At 36.8% G+C, this 16,425-nt stretch overlaps 1 protein-coding gene across 1 annotated transcript in view; it reads right to left on the bottom strand.

Moving 5' to 3' along the window:
• Window positions 1-3,109: 3,109 nt before the first annotated feature.
• Window positions 3,110-16,425, bottom strand: part of EEA1 (early endosome antigen 1) — a 150,581-nt gene continuing 137,265 nt past the window's right edge. The window contains exons 23-29 of the mRNA XM_075551182.1: window positions 14,163-14,348; window positions 12,564-12,695; window positions 10,652-10,837; window positions 5,253-5,491; window positions 4,848-4,968; window positions 4,184-4,282; window positions 3,110-3,483 (exon numbers count right to left, since the gene is read on the bottom strand). Coding sequence (XP_075407297.1) covers window positions 3,361-3,483; window positions 4,184-4,282; window positions 4,848-4,968; window positions 5,253-5,491; window positions 10,652-10,837; window positions 12,564-12,695; window positions 14,163-14,348 — 1,086 coding nt within the window. The 3' untranslated portion in view covers window positions 3,110-3,360. The remainder of the gene's footprint in view (window positions 3,484-4,183; window positions 4,283-4,847; window positions 4,969-5,252; window positions 5,492-10,651; window positions 10,838-12,563; window positions 12,696-14,162; window positions 14,349-16,425) is intronic.

Genomic DNA, 16,425 nt, shown 5'->3' with positions numbered 1-16,425 from the left:
TTCAATAAGGATCCTTCCATTGTTCTTTGTACAGATTTAAATGCTGAACCATGAAATTTAACCATTATATTTACAATCAATGACCTTTCCAATCACTGAGTTTAGAAATTACAGTATTGACTGAGCTAAACTCTCTCACAAAATAAGGCACAACTACATGATCACAAGTAGTAAACACAAGACAAATAGTGAATCTGAAAACTAAATGCAAAAATATCCATGCCAACGTATCTACAGAAATTATGAACGTGTGATCCAGTTTAAGAAAGTACAGAATGTGGAATACATAACGGTATCATGTTACAACGAATCCTATCAGAAAGAACTTAGCCATTTCCAATTCTGTTTGTAAAACTTTACACGAATTTAGTAAGTTATGCACAATATTCACATCTGCAACAATAACAAATTAATCATTAAAATTCAGGCAAAGGGCAATTAAGACACATTAATGTGTGGCGCATTATAATTACAGAATACCAATCGTCAAGCTCTTGGCTAGTAATACAAATAAATTGATGGCACACTTAAATCTTATGGATCAAATCATCCACAGTTTTATAGCCAAAGTGCATTAAAAAAACGCTGTAGTCAAACAAGTCATCAAAATAGATGATAGTAATTTACTCTCTAATTAGAAGCTAAACATTTTATGCAAATGCAAGGTTAAAAGAAAATTGGCTTCAAAGTTTTTAAAATTATATGAAATAATCAGACTTTTTCAGGGAAATGGGAAACTAACAAATTTGGCAGTCGCTATTGAACATGACTGTGAGGAAAACACTAAGCTAACTAATTCCACATTAAGAGGTAGTTGAACAAAATGTTACTTGTATTCTACATTGAGGTTTTGTGTTTGTTGCCCTCTTCTTAAAAAGGGACACAGCCTATATTAGCAGCTCTGCCATCTCTCTATGAGAACGTTTCTGTAGATACACTTTATCACACACAACCCAACATGAACTGACTTTAACTCACTTCTCAGTGCAATGCTGACGGTTGGAATTAATGAGCACAGGAAGCCAATAAGCTTTGCATTAGAGCCCAGAGCTGGGGCCCTGTACATGCCAGCTCTGACTTACTGACAAAATAATGGTACTAAGAGATACCTACAGGAGTAGCCAATAAAGGTAAGATAAATGACTTAACTGAAAAGACATAGAAATCTAATGCTCTAATTTTTGTTTCCAGAACACCTTAAGTTTGTGAACATTAACCACACACTATTAGATTTCAGATATGAATATCAAAATTGCACCCCAGGGAAAATCAAGGCGTAAGAAGCGAGGTTAGATGAAAAGTAGAAAGCCACCCAAATGCCTGTGTTTCCGTAGCTTGTTAGCCACAATTTTTTAAATTCTGAATCAGGAGAAAGGAACTGGTGGTGATCAAGGAGAAAGCCTTTCGTGCATTTCATTACAGGAGATGAATAAATATTTAATCCAGAAGCATTCTTAGGATGTTTTAATAGTTTGCTGGGGTTTTTTTTCCCCCCAAAGCAAAACCTAAGAGCACTGAGAATGCCTGTTTTTCCAACCCATTTATTCTGGTACTTACATGTAAAAGTATGTGATTGAAATTGTTTGAAAAGGTTTTAAGGGTAAGACATTTCATAAATAATTTAGTTCAGTTTGTTTTCCAACCCTTATGTTAATAATCATTGTATTTCTTCATTATTTAAGCTAAAGAATACATATTTACCTAAGTCAAGGAATTCAATTAGGGTCCTTAATATTATTGGCAAAGGGCTTAAGAAAATGTTTGTCTTTTCTGTAATGAGTATTTGATCATTTATTTTATGTACGTCAGGCATAATTTAAACATGATCCTCTTAATCCAGAATGAGATTTGAAAGCAAGTGTATATTACAAACTATTGTAAATTAAATATTAACTTACGCCCTTCTCTGTTAATGACTGTACTCGATCAATGTGTGACTTTATATTTCTTCTGTAAAAATAAGAAACCACTCTCAATGCTGACTCTCTCTTCAGAAGACTAGAACAGGTCAAAGTTTATCTCCATTTGGTTCAGCCACTCAGTCCAGTTTTCATAACAACTGACAGATTCCTGGACACACTGACGTTCCGTAATGCTTTTCTCTCTAACTGTTACTTAAAAGGTAATTTCACAGCATAGTCTTTGTGAAATTAAAAGCTTTCCGAGTTGATATGGAACCCCAAATTGTGAACCAATTTAAATATAAGCCAACTGTCCAACATTTAAAATTGCCTTCTCAAGCAGGTATGGAGAAAATATAAAAGTAGAACACTTAATGGCTCCTTGCTGTTTTTTTATCTTGTTTTTACAGATGATAAGGTGGTAGCAATACCAATCACTAATTCGAAGAGGCAGAATTTTAAAACAATTGAAGAAAAGCTAAACTATGGTTGGCAAGACTAAACCAAATTAAATGAAAAACAAAAAATAGATCCCTTAAGAAAAAAGTAAACTCAGATTCCTGAAGATGCTGGAGTGACCAAATGACGTTGAAATCTGAAGCTAATCTTAGAAGCCCTCCCACTTACAAGAAACAAAGAGCACAATGTCTAATGTTCATCCAACTGGGAATGAAGATAGGAAACTGTGGGATTCTTAATAGAGAATAAGATGTGGGCTTAAAAGTGATATGGAAAAAGGCAAAAAGGAAATTTTAGTTTTTAAAATACAACCCTAGGATAAAGTAAGTAAACTGATTTTATAGAGGTTTTCACAAAATCCACCCAAGAGAATTTAATCCATATTGTTAAAACAAAAACCATGTTTGAATTAATAACTAATACATATTTTAAAATAAGTATTTAGAAGACCCAGATAGTAAATATATAACCTGACAGTGCAATTGATCTATGGACCTACATATAATGAAAAGAAGAGAGAGTTTCATAGTTCTGAGCATGATTTCATAAAGACAATATTTTTATAATAATGTGCTATTGTGCAAAAAAAACCCCACAAATGAAATCATTCAAACTCATTTTTGTACCTTAAATTTGGGAGAAAGAAGATGTAAGCAATGTAATTATTTTCATGTTATTTGTGAACAATGAAATTATATTTAAAAAAATACATTGCTATTTTCTGTCCAAAGTTATTTACATTCTGTTGGCTAATTCTAAGCTTGGCATGAAAGCAGTCCCAAGGGTTAAATGGGGAAAAAGTAATCAAAGATGAGTCTAAGTCCCACAAAAATAGAAGAGTTTTACTTGATATTGAGAACATTTCAAAATATACGAATACTAATTTGGCCTAGTTATTCAACCACTGTCCAAATCATAACATATAGTTCAAGTGCTCTATTAGATATGTTTATTAAAAATTAATGTTAGTGTGATACTACTCTTAAGTTGTGATAACACATTACCCTTGCAAGTCATTGAAACAGTCATTGCAGACACGAACAGGCTTCTTGGAAGAGGGGGTTAAGGCATTTTTGGCTGAACACTCAGCACAGAAGATATTCCCACACTGTCTGCAGTGATGCTGTAAATGACAAAAAGCAAAGACTCATAAGCATGACAACTACAGAACCAGCTCTACGCACTCACAGGAATATCACAACTACACTGTGAAGGCAAATTAACTTTCAAGCAATTGGCATGTTATTTAATAAAACACTATTTAAATATATTCATTTAATCCCATTTTAATCTAATATTAAAAACAGCAAAATTTATTGAATGCTTTTTATTTATCAGTTACTATGCTATTTTATATGGATTATACTATGGGATTCTCAGAGCCCTGGGGGCAGTTCTTAAGTGTTTTTAGCACAGCATGCGAAGCAGACAAAAAGGAATGATTCCTAGTCACCAAGTATTTCAGTCAAAAACCTTCAGGAGGACATAAACACGAGCAGTCGCATGACGGGATCATTTACAATGCTTGTGTCTTCATCTCTGTTTGACCTCCTCACAGCCCCATGACGATGAGCACTAGCTTAGAAAATGACCATTCCATCGCAGTCACGTGACGCCTGGCTCTAAGAGTTTAAGCAAGCACAAGTACTCATGCTGACTCTTGACGCCATTAAAATTTAATTAAAATACGTAGTTATAAATGAGATCTTACCAATTACTGGAGATTTTTTTAAATCTAGGAAACACAGAACTAATTTTATGATTAAAACATTAATTGTCACAGGAATAAAATGCAGAAACTTGGCTGTATGAAATGTATTTACCCGTCTCACTGTTACTGAAAAGTTTTTCCCACAAGCCATACAGTTTTGTACTTCATTGTCTTCAGTCCACTTTCTAGCCAATGCTTGTGTATGTTTGATCTATTTAAAACACAAAACAAAAACCACATGCCAATATATCACAATGTTCAACACTCTAAAGAAGGGCAGATTTATTCTAATTTGGTGCCAGAATCTTATGATTAACTTTTTTTTCCTTATAGGAAACATGGGATAGTACTTTTAAAAATTGAAAATTTTGCTACTTTCTTAAGTCTGAATGACAGAATAAAAGTAAATCATATATTTTTTTCCTCAAAGGCACAGGTGATTTCTAACCTTCGATTTTTTCCCCAACCCTCAAAACACTGAGCACATACTCTGATTATTTTTTACACATATGCCAATGCATCTATTCCTTAATATTCCCAAATCTGGTAAATTTTGTCTACTATTGACAGTTCAGTACACTCTCTAAATTATGCCTACGGTTTCTCTAGCATTTATATTTTATATTTAACTACTCATAACATCTATAAAAGTGACAGATACTAACTATCGAAAACATATTTATCAATTACATGGGATTTCTTAAAGGACTGAAAGTATGATTTTCACTTACAGGTAACTCTACCCTAAGACACTGTGACATCACCCAGTGACCCACCTGAAGAGACTGATTTTCTCTGCCCAGCTCCTGCACGGCTGCAGTGGTGTTATCTAGCTTTCTCTGCAGTTCTCCTACTTTGGTCTGAAGTTTTTCTATCTCGCCTTCACCTTTAAGACATCTGGAGTAGATTGGAAAAAGTGAACTTGTGTTTTCCAAAATTCATCAATGAGCCATGTAGACAATAGAAAATGAACTACTTTAGTAATTTTAAATACAACAGTAATTTAAACAATGTGATTGTGGTAGGGTTAGGGTTTAAATGGCATGTTAAACGTAATGCAAGAGCTATGGGCTTTTTCAAGATCCGTCTTCTATTTCAAACTTTGAAAAAAGAGGTGGGCTCTGGCAATCTTTTTTGTTGCTTACAATAAAAATAAATTAGTATTACTAGATATCATTCACCTTTCTAGCAGAGCTCTCCTCTCATCTTGATTATTCTGCACTGTTGCATCTAGTACTGCCACGTCACCCCGGAGGACATCTGTTTGCTTCTCAAGTTCAGTAACTCTCCGTTGACTAGACTGCCACTCCTTCTTTACCGTGCCTAAATTTTCATTCAAGGCAGTGATCTGCATGGTAAGCTTGACCTCATTTTCTTCGTGTTTTTTGATTCCTACTTCTTTTTCTTTTATTTCTGAATGCTGAGAAAGGGGGGGGGGAGAAACATTTATAGAGTAGTATAAAGTAGTATAAAATAAAGTCATTAACTGAATTGAAAAAACTAGGAACATGAATAATATTGCTTCTTCAGAAAAGGCAAAAGAACATATTTTGTTACACCCATTCCTCCGTCATCAACATGATTAGGTTCCAAAAAAGGTTGTGAATGGATAATTGGTGTTATGTAAAAATGGGAAATGACAACATCAGATCAAAAAAGAACGAATATCACTAAATAATTGCCAGAGTGTATCATATCATAGCTACTCAATTACATCTCTGCATGAATTCCAAATCATAGAGAATCATGGCCCTAACTAGCTGACATGTAATATAACCTTAAAGGCGATGGACAGGACTACTCTCACCCAGGACCTCAGTTTGTTTCTGCCAGACATGTCATTAATGCAAAAAAACAGATAATTGATTTTTTATTATTGTCATACATTTGATTTTTTATTATTGTCATACATTATTGTCAGACATGTCATTAATGCAAAAAAATAGATAATTGATTTTTTTATTATTGTCATACATTTGAGGTTTCAGGTAACCTGACTATTGTTAAGTGAGGAGTAGGTGATGGTACTGTTGTTGGGTGCTGCCAAGTTGGTTCTAATTCAGAGTGGCCCCATGTGGCGCAGAATGAAACACTGTCCCATCCTCACGATTTTTCTTAGGTTCGATCCATTACTACACACACTAAGCCAATACATCTCATTGCCCAATACATTATCATTTCCCCTGACGTTACCAGAGTATGATGTCCTCCTAAGAGACTGGTCTTTCCTAATAGCACATACAAAGTATGTGAGATGAAGCGTTACCATCCTCCTTCTAGGAAGCACTCTGGCTATACTTCTTCAAAACAGATCTGTTTGTTCTTTCGGGAATCCACAGTACTTTTAATATTCTTCTCCAAAATAGTAATATTTAATACCATAGTTCAAATATATCATTTTTCTTCAGTCTTCCTTATTCAATGTCTAATATTCACATGCATATGAGGCTATTGAAAATACCATGGCTTAGCTTAGGAGCACCTTATTCCTCAAAGTAGCCTATTTGGTTTTCAAAACTTTCAAGATATCTTTATCTATTGGTCCAATTGTGAGGATTTGGGTTTTCTTTACAGTGAGGGGTAATCCATACTGAAAGTTGCAGTCCTTGGTCTCCATCACTGTTTCAAGTCTGCCTCAGCAAGTACGGTGGTGCCATCTGCATATCGCAGGTTGATCATAAGCCTTCCGCCAAGCCTGACATGACGTTCTTCATAAAATCCGGCTTCTCAGATTATCTGCTCAGCACAGATTGAATAAGTATGGTAAGAGGATACAACCCTGACGCACACCTTTCCTGATTTTAAACTATGCATCAGTTCTGTTCACACAACTGTCTCGTGATCCATAGACCGTTCCCTCATGAGTACAAAGAAGTGCTGTAGAATTGTGACCCACGTTGCAAACTCAACAAAACGCAAGAGCGTCCCTCTGGTAGTCTCTGTTTTCAGCCAAGATCCACCTTCTGAATCTCGCCTGGAACTGGCAGCTCCCTTGCAACATACTGCTGCAAACATTGTTGGACCATCTTCTGAATCTCGCCTGGAACTGGCAGCTCCCTTGCAACATACTGCTGCAAACATTGTTGGACCATCTTCTGAATCTCGCCTGGAACTGGCAGCTCCCTTGCAACATACTGCTGCAAACATTGTTGGATGATCTTCAGCAAAATTTTATTTGCATGTGATAGGATACTGTTCTATAATTTGAGCATTCTGTTGGGTCACCTTTCTTTAGAAGGGATACAAATATGGATATCTTCCAGACAACTGGCCAGGTAGCTGTCTTCCAAAGTTCCTGGCATAGGCAAGTTATGTGCTTCCAGTGCTCAATCAGCTTGCTGAAACATTTGAATTGGTGTGTTAGTCTGGGTAAACAAATCCACAGAAATTCATATGTATAAGAGAGCATTTTATATAAAGGTTAAGTGTACATTAAGAAAGCATCCCAACCCAGTGCTGCCCAAACCTTTAAGTCCAATATTAGTCCATATGTCCGACACCAATATACAAAGTCCTCCTCCATCTCACAAAACACACACAATGATGCCGATTGCAGGAGGAAAGCCAAACCAGTGAGCGTGTAAACATTTCAGTGCTGGCAGGGGTCTCCACATGCCCTCTCCAGCACCCAGGGCTGCATCAGGGTAGGTCCATGTGGCTTCTTCTTAGGGATGTCTTGCAGGAAGTGAGCCCTGCCAGCCGAAGCAGGGAACAGGCTAAGGCAGCTGCACCCTAGTCCGACCATCAGAAAGCAAGAAACCCAAGAACTAAATAGGTGAGGCTCACCAAGCCATTTATCTCTCCACCCTTCAATTACTCCCACCTGTATTTACCAGCCAGGTTGGCACAATAAAGATATCTAAATTGGTATTCCATCAATTTCTGGAGCCTTGTTTTTGGCTGATCTCAGTGCATCTTAGACTTCTACCTTCAGTACTGCTGGTTCATGCTCAGATGCTACCTCTTGAAATTACTGAATGTCAACCAGTTCTTTTTGAATGAAATTGCTGAATGTCAACCAGTTCTCCATGTATACTTTGCATCTTCTTTGGATCTTCCTACACACTTCAACATTTTTCCCATAGAATCTTTGAATATTGGGATTCAAGGCTTGACTTTTTATTTATTTCCATTTAAAATATGCTGCGCGTGGTCTTCCTTTTTTGTTTTCTAACTCTAGGTCTTTGTAAGATTCATTAAAATATTTTACTTTGATTCTTGTCCTGACCTTTGAAATTTTGGGTTCAGTTCTTTGACTTCATCTTTTCTTTGGCTTGTCTTCACTACTCTATGGTTAAGAGCAAGTTTCAGAGAGTCTTCTGATATCCACTTTGTTTTTCCTGACTTTTTAATGACCTTTTGCTTTTTGTGTGTATGCTATTATCGATGTCATCCAAGTTTTAATTGCTGATAACTGAGCTTCTCCATGGTCTCTCCCTCATCGAACCCAAACCCAAACTCACTGCCACCGAGTTGATATGGGCTCATAGTGACCCTATACGGCGGTAGAGACTAACTCATGGGAGTAGAAAGCCCCATATTCCTCTCTTGCCACTGATGTAGTCGATTTGATTTCTGTGTATTCTGTCTGGATAAGTGTACATGTACAGTTTCCCTTTATGTTGTTGGGAAAAGGTATTTCCTTACGAGGAAGTTGATGGTCTGGTAAAATTCTATCATTCAATCTTCAACATCTTTAACAACTGTTCCTTCCTCTTTGTTTCTAACTTTTACATTCTAATCGTCAATAAGAATCAGTGTATCTTGATTGCATGTTTTATAAATTTCAGACTGAAGACATTGGTAGGATTCAATTTCTTCATTACTAGTTTTCATGGTTGGTGCATGAATCTGCATAGTTGTACTGACTGAATATCCTTGTATAAAATATATATTATCCTAATACAGATATTATACTTCAAGATAGGTCTTAAAATGCCCTTTTGACAATGAATACAAGCCCATTTCTCTTGATTGTATCATTCTCAGCATAGTAAACCATATGACTTTGATTAAAAATGGCAATACAAGTCCATTTCAGCTCACTCTAGAGCACTGATCTTTATGTGTTCCATTTCATTTTTAAGCACTTTCAATTTTCCTATATTCCTACTTCATACATTCCCAGTTCCGGCTATTAAAGGACATCTACAGTTCTTTCTTCTCATGTTGAGTCATGCCCCAGCAACAACTGAAGGTCTCAAAGGCTTTACTTCATCATTGTCATTATGGTTGACTACTTACTCGGTTACATTTGGAGTGCCTTCAGACCTGAAGGGCTCAATTTCTTTGGCACGATCTTTGACAATGTTCTGCTTCTGTTCCTTAGGTTCAATAACTGACTCTCTTTCAATATTATCCACAGGGTTTCAGTGGCTAATTCCTCTAAAGGGGACAGCCTATTCCTTCTTCATAATCTGTTCTTAGTCTGGAGGCTCTGCTGAAGCCGGTTTACTTTACTAAATCGTGTGAGCCTGCTGGTACTTGAAATACCAGTGCCATAGCTTCCAGCGTCACAGCAACACACGAGCCACCACAGTGCTTATGGGCTCTTAAAGACGTGAAGATAACGCAAGCAGCCACCTAGCTGAGAAGCAACAAAGCCCACATGGAAGAAGCACACCAGCCTGTGTGATCATGAGGTGTCGATGGGATCAGGTATCAGGCATCAAAGAACAAAAAATTCTTATCATTGTGAATGAGGGGAAGTGCAGAGTGGAGACAGATAAACGCTTCAGGCCCAATAATAAGAATAGTGATACCAGGAGGGGAAGGGGAAGGTGGGGGAGGGGATAAAGGGGGAACCAATCACCATGATCTACATATAACCCCCTCCCAGGGGGACAGACAACAGAAAACTGAGTGAAGGAAGACATTAGTCAGTGTAAGACATGAAAAAAATAATAAAAATTTGTAAATTATCAAGGGTTCATGAGGGAGGGAGGGAAAAAAATGAGGAGCTGATACTAAGGGCCCAAGCAGAAAGAAAATGTTTTGAAAATTATGGCAACAGATGTAAAAATGTGCTTGGCACAATGGATGAATGTATGGATTGTGATAAGTGCTGTATGAGTTCCTAAGAACAGATTTAAAAATAAAGAACTTGGTTTATTTGGGACTATTTGGACGTAATTCAGTAGAGGAAGGCCAGATGCTTCCCATTTGGCAAACACTCTTTAGTGAAGGACAGGGAGACGCTGGTATCACAGTTCCCAAATGAACCTTCCGTTCCCCCTTATCAACTTATCAACTGGTCCAAACAAACGAGTTTAACATGATTAGCATTCAGGCCATTTCTTAAATCTACACGGCAATTTGTGTTTATTTGATTTTGGATTTGGGTACTGAAAAGTTTCTTCTGAGTTATGTTGTACACAAACTAAAATCTTATAGACACTTAAACTAAAATCTCATTGCAGCGTAAAAGATTTGCAATCTCATGTCAGCTCGTTAAACAAATCTGATCTCGTTTTACAATAAGAACTAAAACAGTAGGTGAACGTTTCACTCAGAACATCTCAGTCTCATTGGATTGACTTAGTGCTCTATTATAACATGCACTTCCCACATCACCACTGACCAATTTAGCTTCCTTCTCCGTGAATTCCCTCTTCAGAGTATCTTCTTCCTTTTTCACCTGCTCTTTTAACACTTGCTGGTTTTTCTTCTCCTGTTCAACAGCAGCCTTCAGGGAGTCCACTTTTCCCTGCAGCTCTAGTTTCTGCTGACTCAAGAGTTGTTTGGCATCTTTGAGATTTGTTATCTCCTATTAAAAAAGCAAAGTCAAATAGAAATCATTTTTAATATTAAATAATTCCAATGGTAGCTGAAATTCATGTGATTTCTCAAACTCTACATCTAATATGAACTTTAATCTCTTATAATATTCTTAAAGTTTGGTATTTCAAAGAATTAGTTAAAGAGATGCAAGATTATTCACTTACTGCTCAACAGTCATTTAAATTCAGGTGAGAGCATGCATATATTCTAATTAAATTGGTGAATGATTTCTGTCCTCTCCTTTCCTTTTGTTCACTTTGCATGCATTTATTGATCATCAATCAAGCAACTAAATACATTCTTTACTTCAAATAAGTAGCAGTGTAGAAGAACAGAATGACTCAGACATAATTAAAAAGTAATATGGTGGGTCTACTTATTGACACATTGGATATTACTAGGAGAGTTTTCAGGACCTTTCATTAAGAAAATGAATATCCTTATACAAAGCAAATGATATTTCATTTTCAACTGGCACCCTACCTATGCTTATGACAGGTAAAATGCTCTAAGCAAGAGATTATTAAAGGATCTAAGAGGAAAAATAACTGAAAATCAAAACAAAATATAAACTCTTAAAATCTTATTCCTGAACTTTCATGTTTTGAAGTAATAGTTACTACAATACTAACATTTGAAATATTCTATAATCAACATTTTTTTTCTACAATCAACATTTTATAAAATAACTCTTGATTATAATCGCAACAAAATCTAAACTCTTGAGATTGCTTTGATTTATTCAGTAATCTGAAAACAAAACCCCAAAAAAGATAAATATAGTTTCAGATGCACAGATATTACACGACGTGAGAGCACTCTGGCAAACATATCTGTCTATAAAACAATACGCATGTACAATGCAGTGAATTATTGCATATGGTCTTCCAGTCATAGTCTTTGTCACTCTCAAAGAACAACCTGCATTCTTCTGAAGGGCTGGGAAGGTGGAGGAAGAGATACCGACTGTACTAAGACTCAGCTGTGAGTGACTGTTGACAGGGTCCACCCTCACTGCCATCCCACTGGGTATAAAGTAGAAGGAGGGAAATCTCACGACCAGCTAGAAAGAAGAGACAAGAGCAGGGTACAGAGTAGGGTATGTCCTCCAGACCCTAAGATCCCTGTGCACTGAACCTCTTTGATACAGGAGACAGCTGTGACCCTAGAAGAGGTGCAGAGGAGCAGCAGCAGAACCATGAGCAGCATGAGACAAGTGGTGAGCTTTCCAGCCCACAGACTAGATACAGTTGGGTGCTTTGGGGCGGAGGCTGGCTGGTGGAGTAGCATACTTAATTGTAGAGTTGGGTTTGCTAACCCGTGGAGCTGGAACTGGGTGCCTTCAGGATGAGGTTCACTGTGCAGTGGATGCCCCTTCAGCATTTACTGGCAGCCCCCCAAAGTGCTTTGTAACTTTGCCAAGCAGGGTATAGGCCCGGCCAGGAGAATGAGGGTCAGAGAAGAAACTGTCCTGATTAACCTGTCTCACCTGATCATTTCTGACCTGAATTGTAGCCTAACTCCCCTAATAAATTAACCTTGTAATCTGCGCATTATCTGTCAGTTCTGTGTGGTCATTGCAATGAATTTTCAAACCCAGCAGCAAAGTAGAGTGCAGGGAAAGTGAAGTGTGTGGGAGACAAAGAAGACTGATATTTTTATTTACAGAAAAGTAATACAACATAAGCGGAAAAACTATTATCTTAACATACCTTTATGCTTTCTTGCTTGTGAGACTTAAGTTCTTCACTCAGTATGGAAATCTCTTTTTCTTGTCTACCCTTCATTTCCTCTAGCTCTGCCAACTTAGATTTCACATCAACTAATTCTTTCTCTATCAGTGACTACAGAAAAATAACGATTAAAATAATATCATTAAAAACAGTTAGTTGAAGAAAAAAAACCAGTTAGTTGAAAAATTAATGCAATAAAGACATTTATGATCTTGGCTCTGCCCTTTCCCACCTACCGTATATACTTGTGTATAAGCCGAGTTTTTTTTAGCACATTTTTAATGCAGTTTTTGTGGTGAAATTAGGTGACTTGGCTGATATTTGGTAGGTTTATACTCGAGTACATACAGTAGTTAATCTGTGGAAATTACCCTCTCTTGCCTCTGTCTCATTATTTGTTCATGTGAACAATAATAAAATTATCGTGAGCTTAAATAGTTGTAATTAATACTGCAACACTGAATAGTTTCTGACCAAAGCAAAACAATCAATAAATAAAAATTACCATTGTTATTAATGTTACCTTTATCCTTATATCAGTCATCTAATTAAGAGTATTAGACATTATCTCAATTATTAAAAGTGTTCATTCCCATTTAATAGGTAAAGGAACAAATGTTTAGAGGGTTGAAATAATCTGAGTAATTTGATATAATAGTATTGTGATTAAGCTTCTGTAACAGTTCTATGAAAATTTTCAAATTTTCAGGTACAAATCTTACATTTCTCCAGTTTCACTGGAATTTCACCATCTCCACCTCCACAAAACAGCTCTAGTGTTGTCTTAATAAAAGAGAATTTCAGGAACTGTGCAGTTCAGATTGCACCAATAACTTTAGGAATTGCACTAATTGTACACCAGGTGTCCTGGTGACACAGGGGTTAAGCACTCAGCTGCAACTCAGCTGCTAACCAAAAGGCAGTGATTTGCAGCCACCAGAAACTCCAGGAGAGAAAGATTCGGCAGTCTGCTGCCAGAGATCAGGATCTGGGAAACCCTATGGGCCAGTTCTCTGTCCGACAGGGTTGCTAGGAATTAGAATTAACTTGATAGCACACAACAACAACTGAGATACAGTTTCTATTAGAAAACCAAAGATAAAATGTTTCCTAAAATCTGAATTTCTTTCCCATATAGAATGACAGATAAATGTTTATATGTTATATAAACCAATGCTTTCAACTTTATAATTTAACATTTTTACACATAGATAAGCATGTATTTCAACCTCCATTTTCCCACAGAAAAAGGTGGTACTTAATTTTAATAATTCTTAACACATTTAAGTGTTATTTTAGACCTATATCATTTTATTCACATATTTAGAGAACAGCATGTTAGTTGAGAAAGAGTTGGTTTCAAATAACCAAAGATGTCTGATGAGAAAACACAATTGTTTCTAACACTTAAAGGAGTAATAAGTATTTCTTAGCATCAAATTTCTAATGACCAAACTTTTATTTTTTATCAAAAACTAGAGGGCCATCTGACCAAGCTGCCGAAACTAATGGGTAGGGGGCTGATCTCTATGGTGACTGCCTTCTATGATTCTAGATACGATCAGAAAAAGAACATACCTTTTCTTTTCTCGAGTCCTGTAGTGCTTTACACTGCTCTTTCAACTGTTGCTCTTTCGTAGCTAAGCCCTGCTCCAAAGTGCCCTTGGCAGTCTTCAGTTCTTGAATCAATTTATTTTGGTTTCCAATTTGATTTCTGTTTGAAATCAAGTCCTCCTGGGCTAGAGAAAGCTTCTCTTCTACAGACTATAAAAACATATTCCAAAATTACTGTGGCTATGTTTCAACCAATTTCAACAGAAGCACAATAGCTAGTATGAATACAATGGAATGTATTACACTATCAAAAGCCTCACAAAGCTTAAATAAAGGAGAAAAATTCTAGATTATTAGCTTTTTCATATGGCAAAATTATGTATAAAATTCAAATCCCTAAAACTGAAGTAACTTCAGAACTGTGAAAAATCAGTCTATAAGTATTTACTGAATGTTTATCCTATCTTTAGTAATCCTCAAAATCAAGTAAGTTGGGACCATATCAGATACACTTAGAGAATACTGATAATCTCAACAAAGGGTGAGAAAGGGAAACCATTTTCTAAGTTACATGATGCATACACGTATGTCTTATAGGACCTTGGCATGCTAACAATTTAAGTAAGTATGATGGGGTTTTTATTTCAATATTCTTTGCTTTTTGTGACATGTCTTAGTCCTGCAGACATATTTTTGCCTTAGTGAACGAGTATTATTGAAAATTTTGCTTTGTGTCTAACCTGTATTACTTTCTTAAACAGAGTTCAGTTATTTATGTTTTTAACCATTAGTGTAGTTCAGTCTAAAAAGAGTCTCTATAGGTATATTTTCCTTTCTCACTAAAATGTGACATTCTATACCACTGGCTGGTGAATTATACTGTTGTTATTATTGTTGTTGTTGTTGTTAGGTGCCACTGAGTCCATTCCAGCATCGAACCCATAGCGCAACAGAATGAGGCACTGCCCGGGCCTGCGCCGTCCTCACGATCATTCTTTACTGGAGGTCATTATTGCAGCCACGGTGTAAATACATCTTGTTGCGGGACTGCCTCGTTTTCACTGCCCCTGTACTTCACCAGATGCGATGTTCTTTTCTGGGCACTGGTCTCTTCTGACAACATGTCCAAATATGTAAGACAAAATGTCTCACCATCCTTGCTTCTAAGGAGCCTTCTGGTTGTACTTATTGCAAGACAGGTTAGTTTGTCCTTTTAGCAGTCTGTGTACATTTAATATTCATCTCCAGCACCCCAATTAAAATGCATTGATAATTCTGCAGTCTTCATTCAATGTCCAACTGTCACATACTTATAAGGCAACTGAAAATACCTTAGTCTTCAAGGTTAGCAGTCTTTCTTTACAATATTCTAAAGAGGTCTGTCCAGCAGATTTGCCTAATGCAACTCATCTTTCGATCTCTTGACAACTGCTTCCAAGTGAAAATAGCGTTGACAATTTCAACTCTTTCTCTATTTATCATGGTTATGTATTGGTCCACTGTGAGGATTTGGGTCGTCTTTACATTGTGCGGTAATTCATACTGAATGTTACAATCCTTGATCTAGACCAGCTGCTGCCTCTTTCAAGTCCTCCTCACTTTCAGCAAGCATGGTTGTGTCATCTGCACATGGAAGGTTGCTATAAGCCTTCCCCCATGTAGTGCCATTCTTCTTCGTATAATCCAGCTCCTTTGATGATTTGCTCAGCATACAGGTTGAACAACTAAGGTGAGAGGATACAACCCTGATGCACACCTTTTCTGATCCACACCATGCTGTTCCATCTGCACAACTACTTCTTGATCCATGTACAGAAGTTCAATGAAGTGTTCTGGACTTCCTCTTCTTCTCAAGGTTTTCCAGTTTGTTATGATTCGCATCAAATCCCTTGTCATAGTCAATAAAACACAACTAAACATCTTTTAATAGCCTCTGCTTTCAGCCAACATCCATCTGACATCAGCAATGATATCCTTTGTTCCATGCCTTCTTCTAATCCAGTCGGAACCACTGGTAGATCCCCGTCCATGTACTTCTGCAGCCATTTTTGGATGATCTTCAGCAAATTTTCCTTGTATGTGCTATCAATGATATTGTTCTACAATTTTAGCATTCTGTTGGGCCACCTTTACTTGGAATGAGTAAAAATACGGCTCACTTTAGTCAGTTGGCCAAATAATTGTCTTCCAAGTTTGCTGGCATAGATGAGTACTTCCAGTGCTTCATTAGCTTGTTGAAGCATATAAATTGGTCTCCCCTCAATTTCTGGAACCTTGCTTTTGGTTA

Source organism: Tenrec ecaudatus, chromosome 6, assembly GCF_050624435.1.
Source record: "Tenrec ecaudatus isolate mTenEca1 chromosome 6, mTenEca1.hap1, whole genome shotgun sequence".
Lineage (NCBI taxonomy): Eukaryota > Metazoa > Chordata > Mammalia > Afrosoricida > Tenrecidae > Tenrec > Tenrec ecaudatus.
The sequence above is the reverse complement of the archived record's forward strand: the minus strand, read 5'-3'. Positions and strand labels throughout refer to the sequence as shown.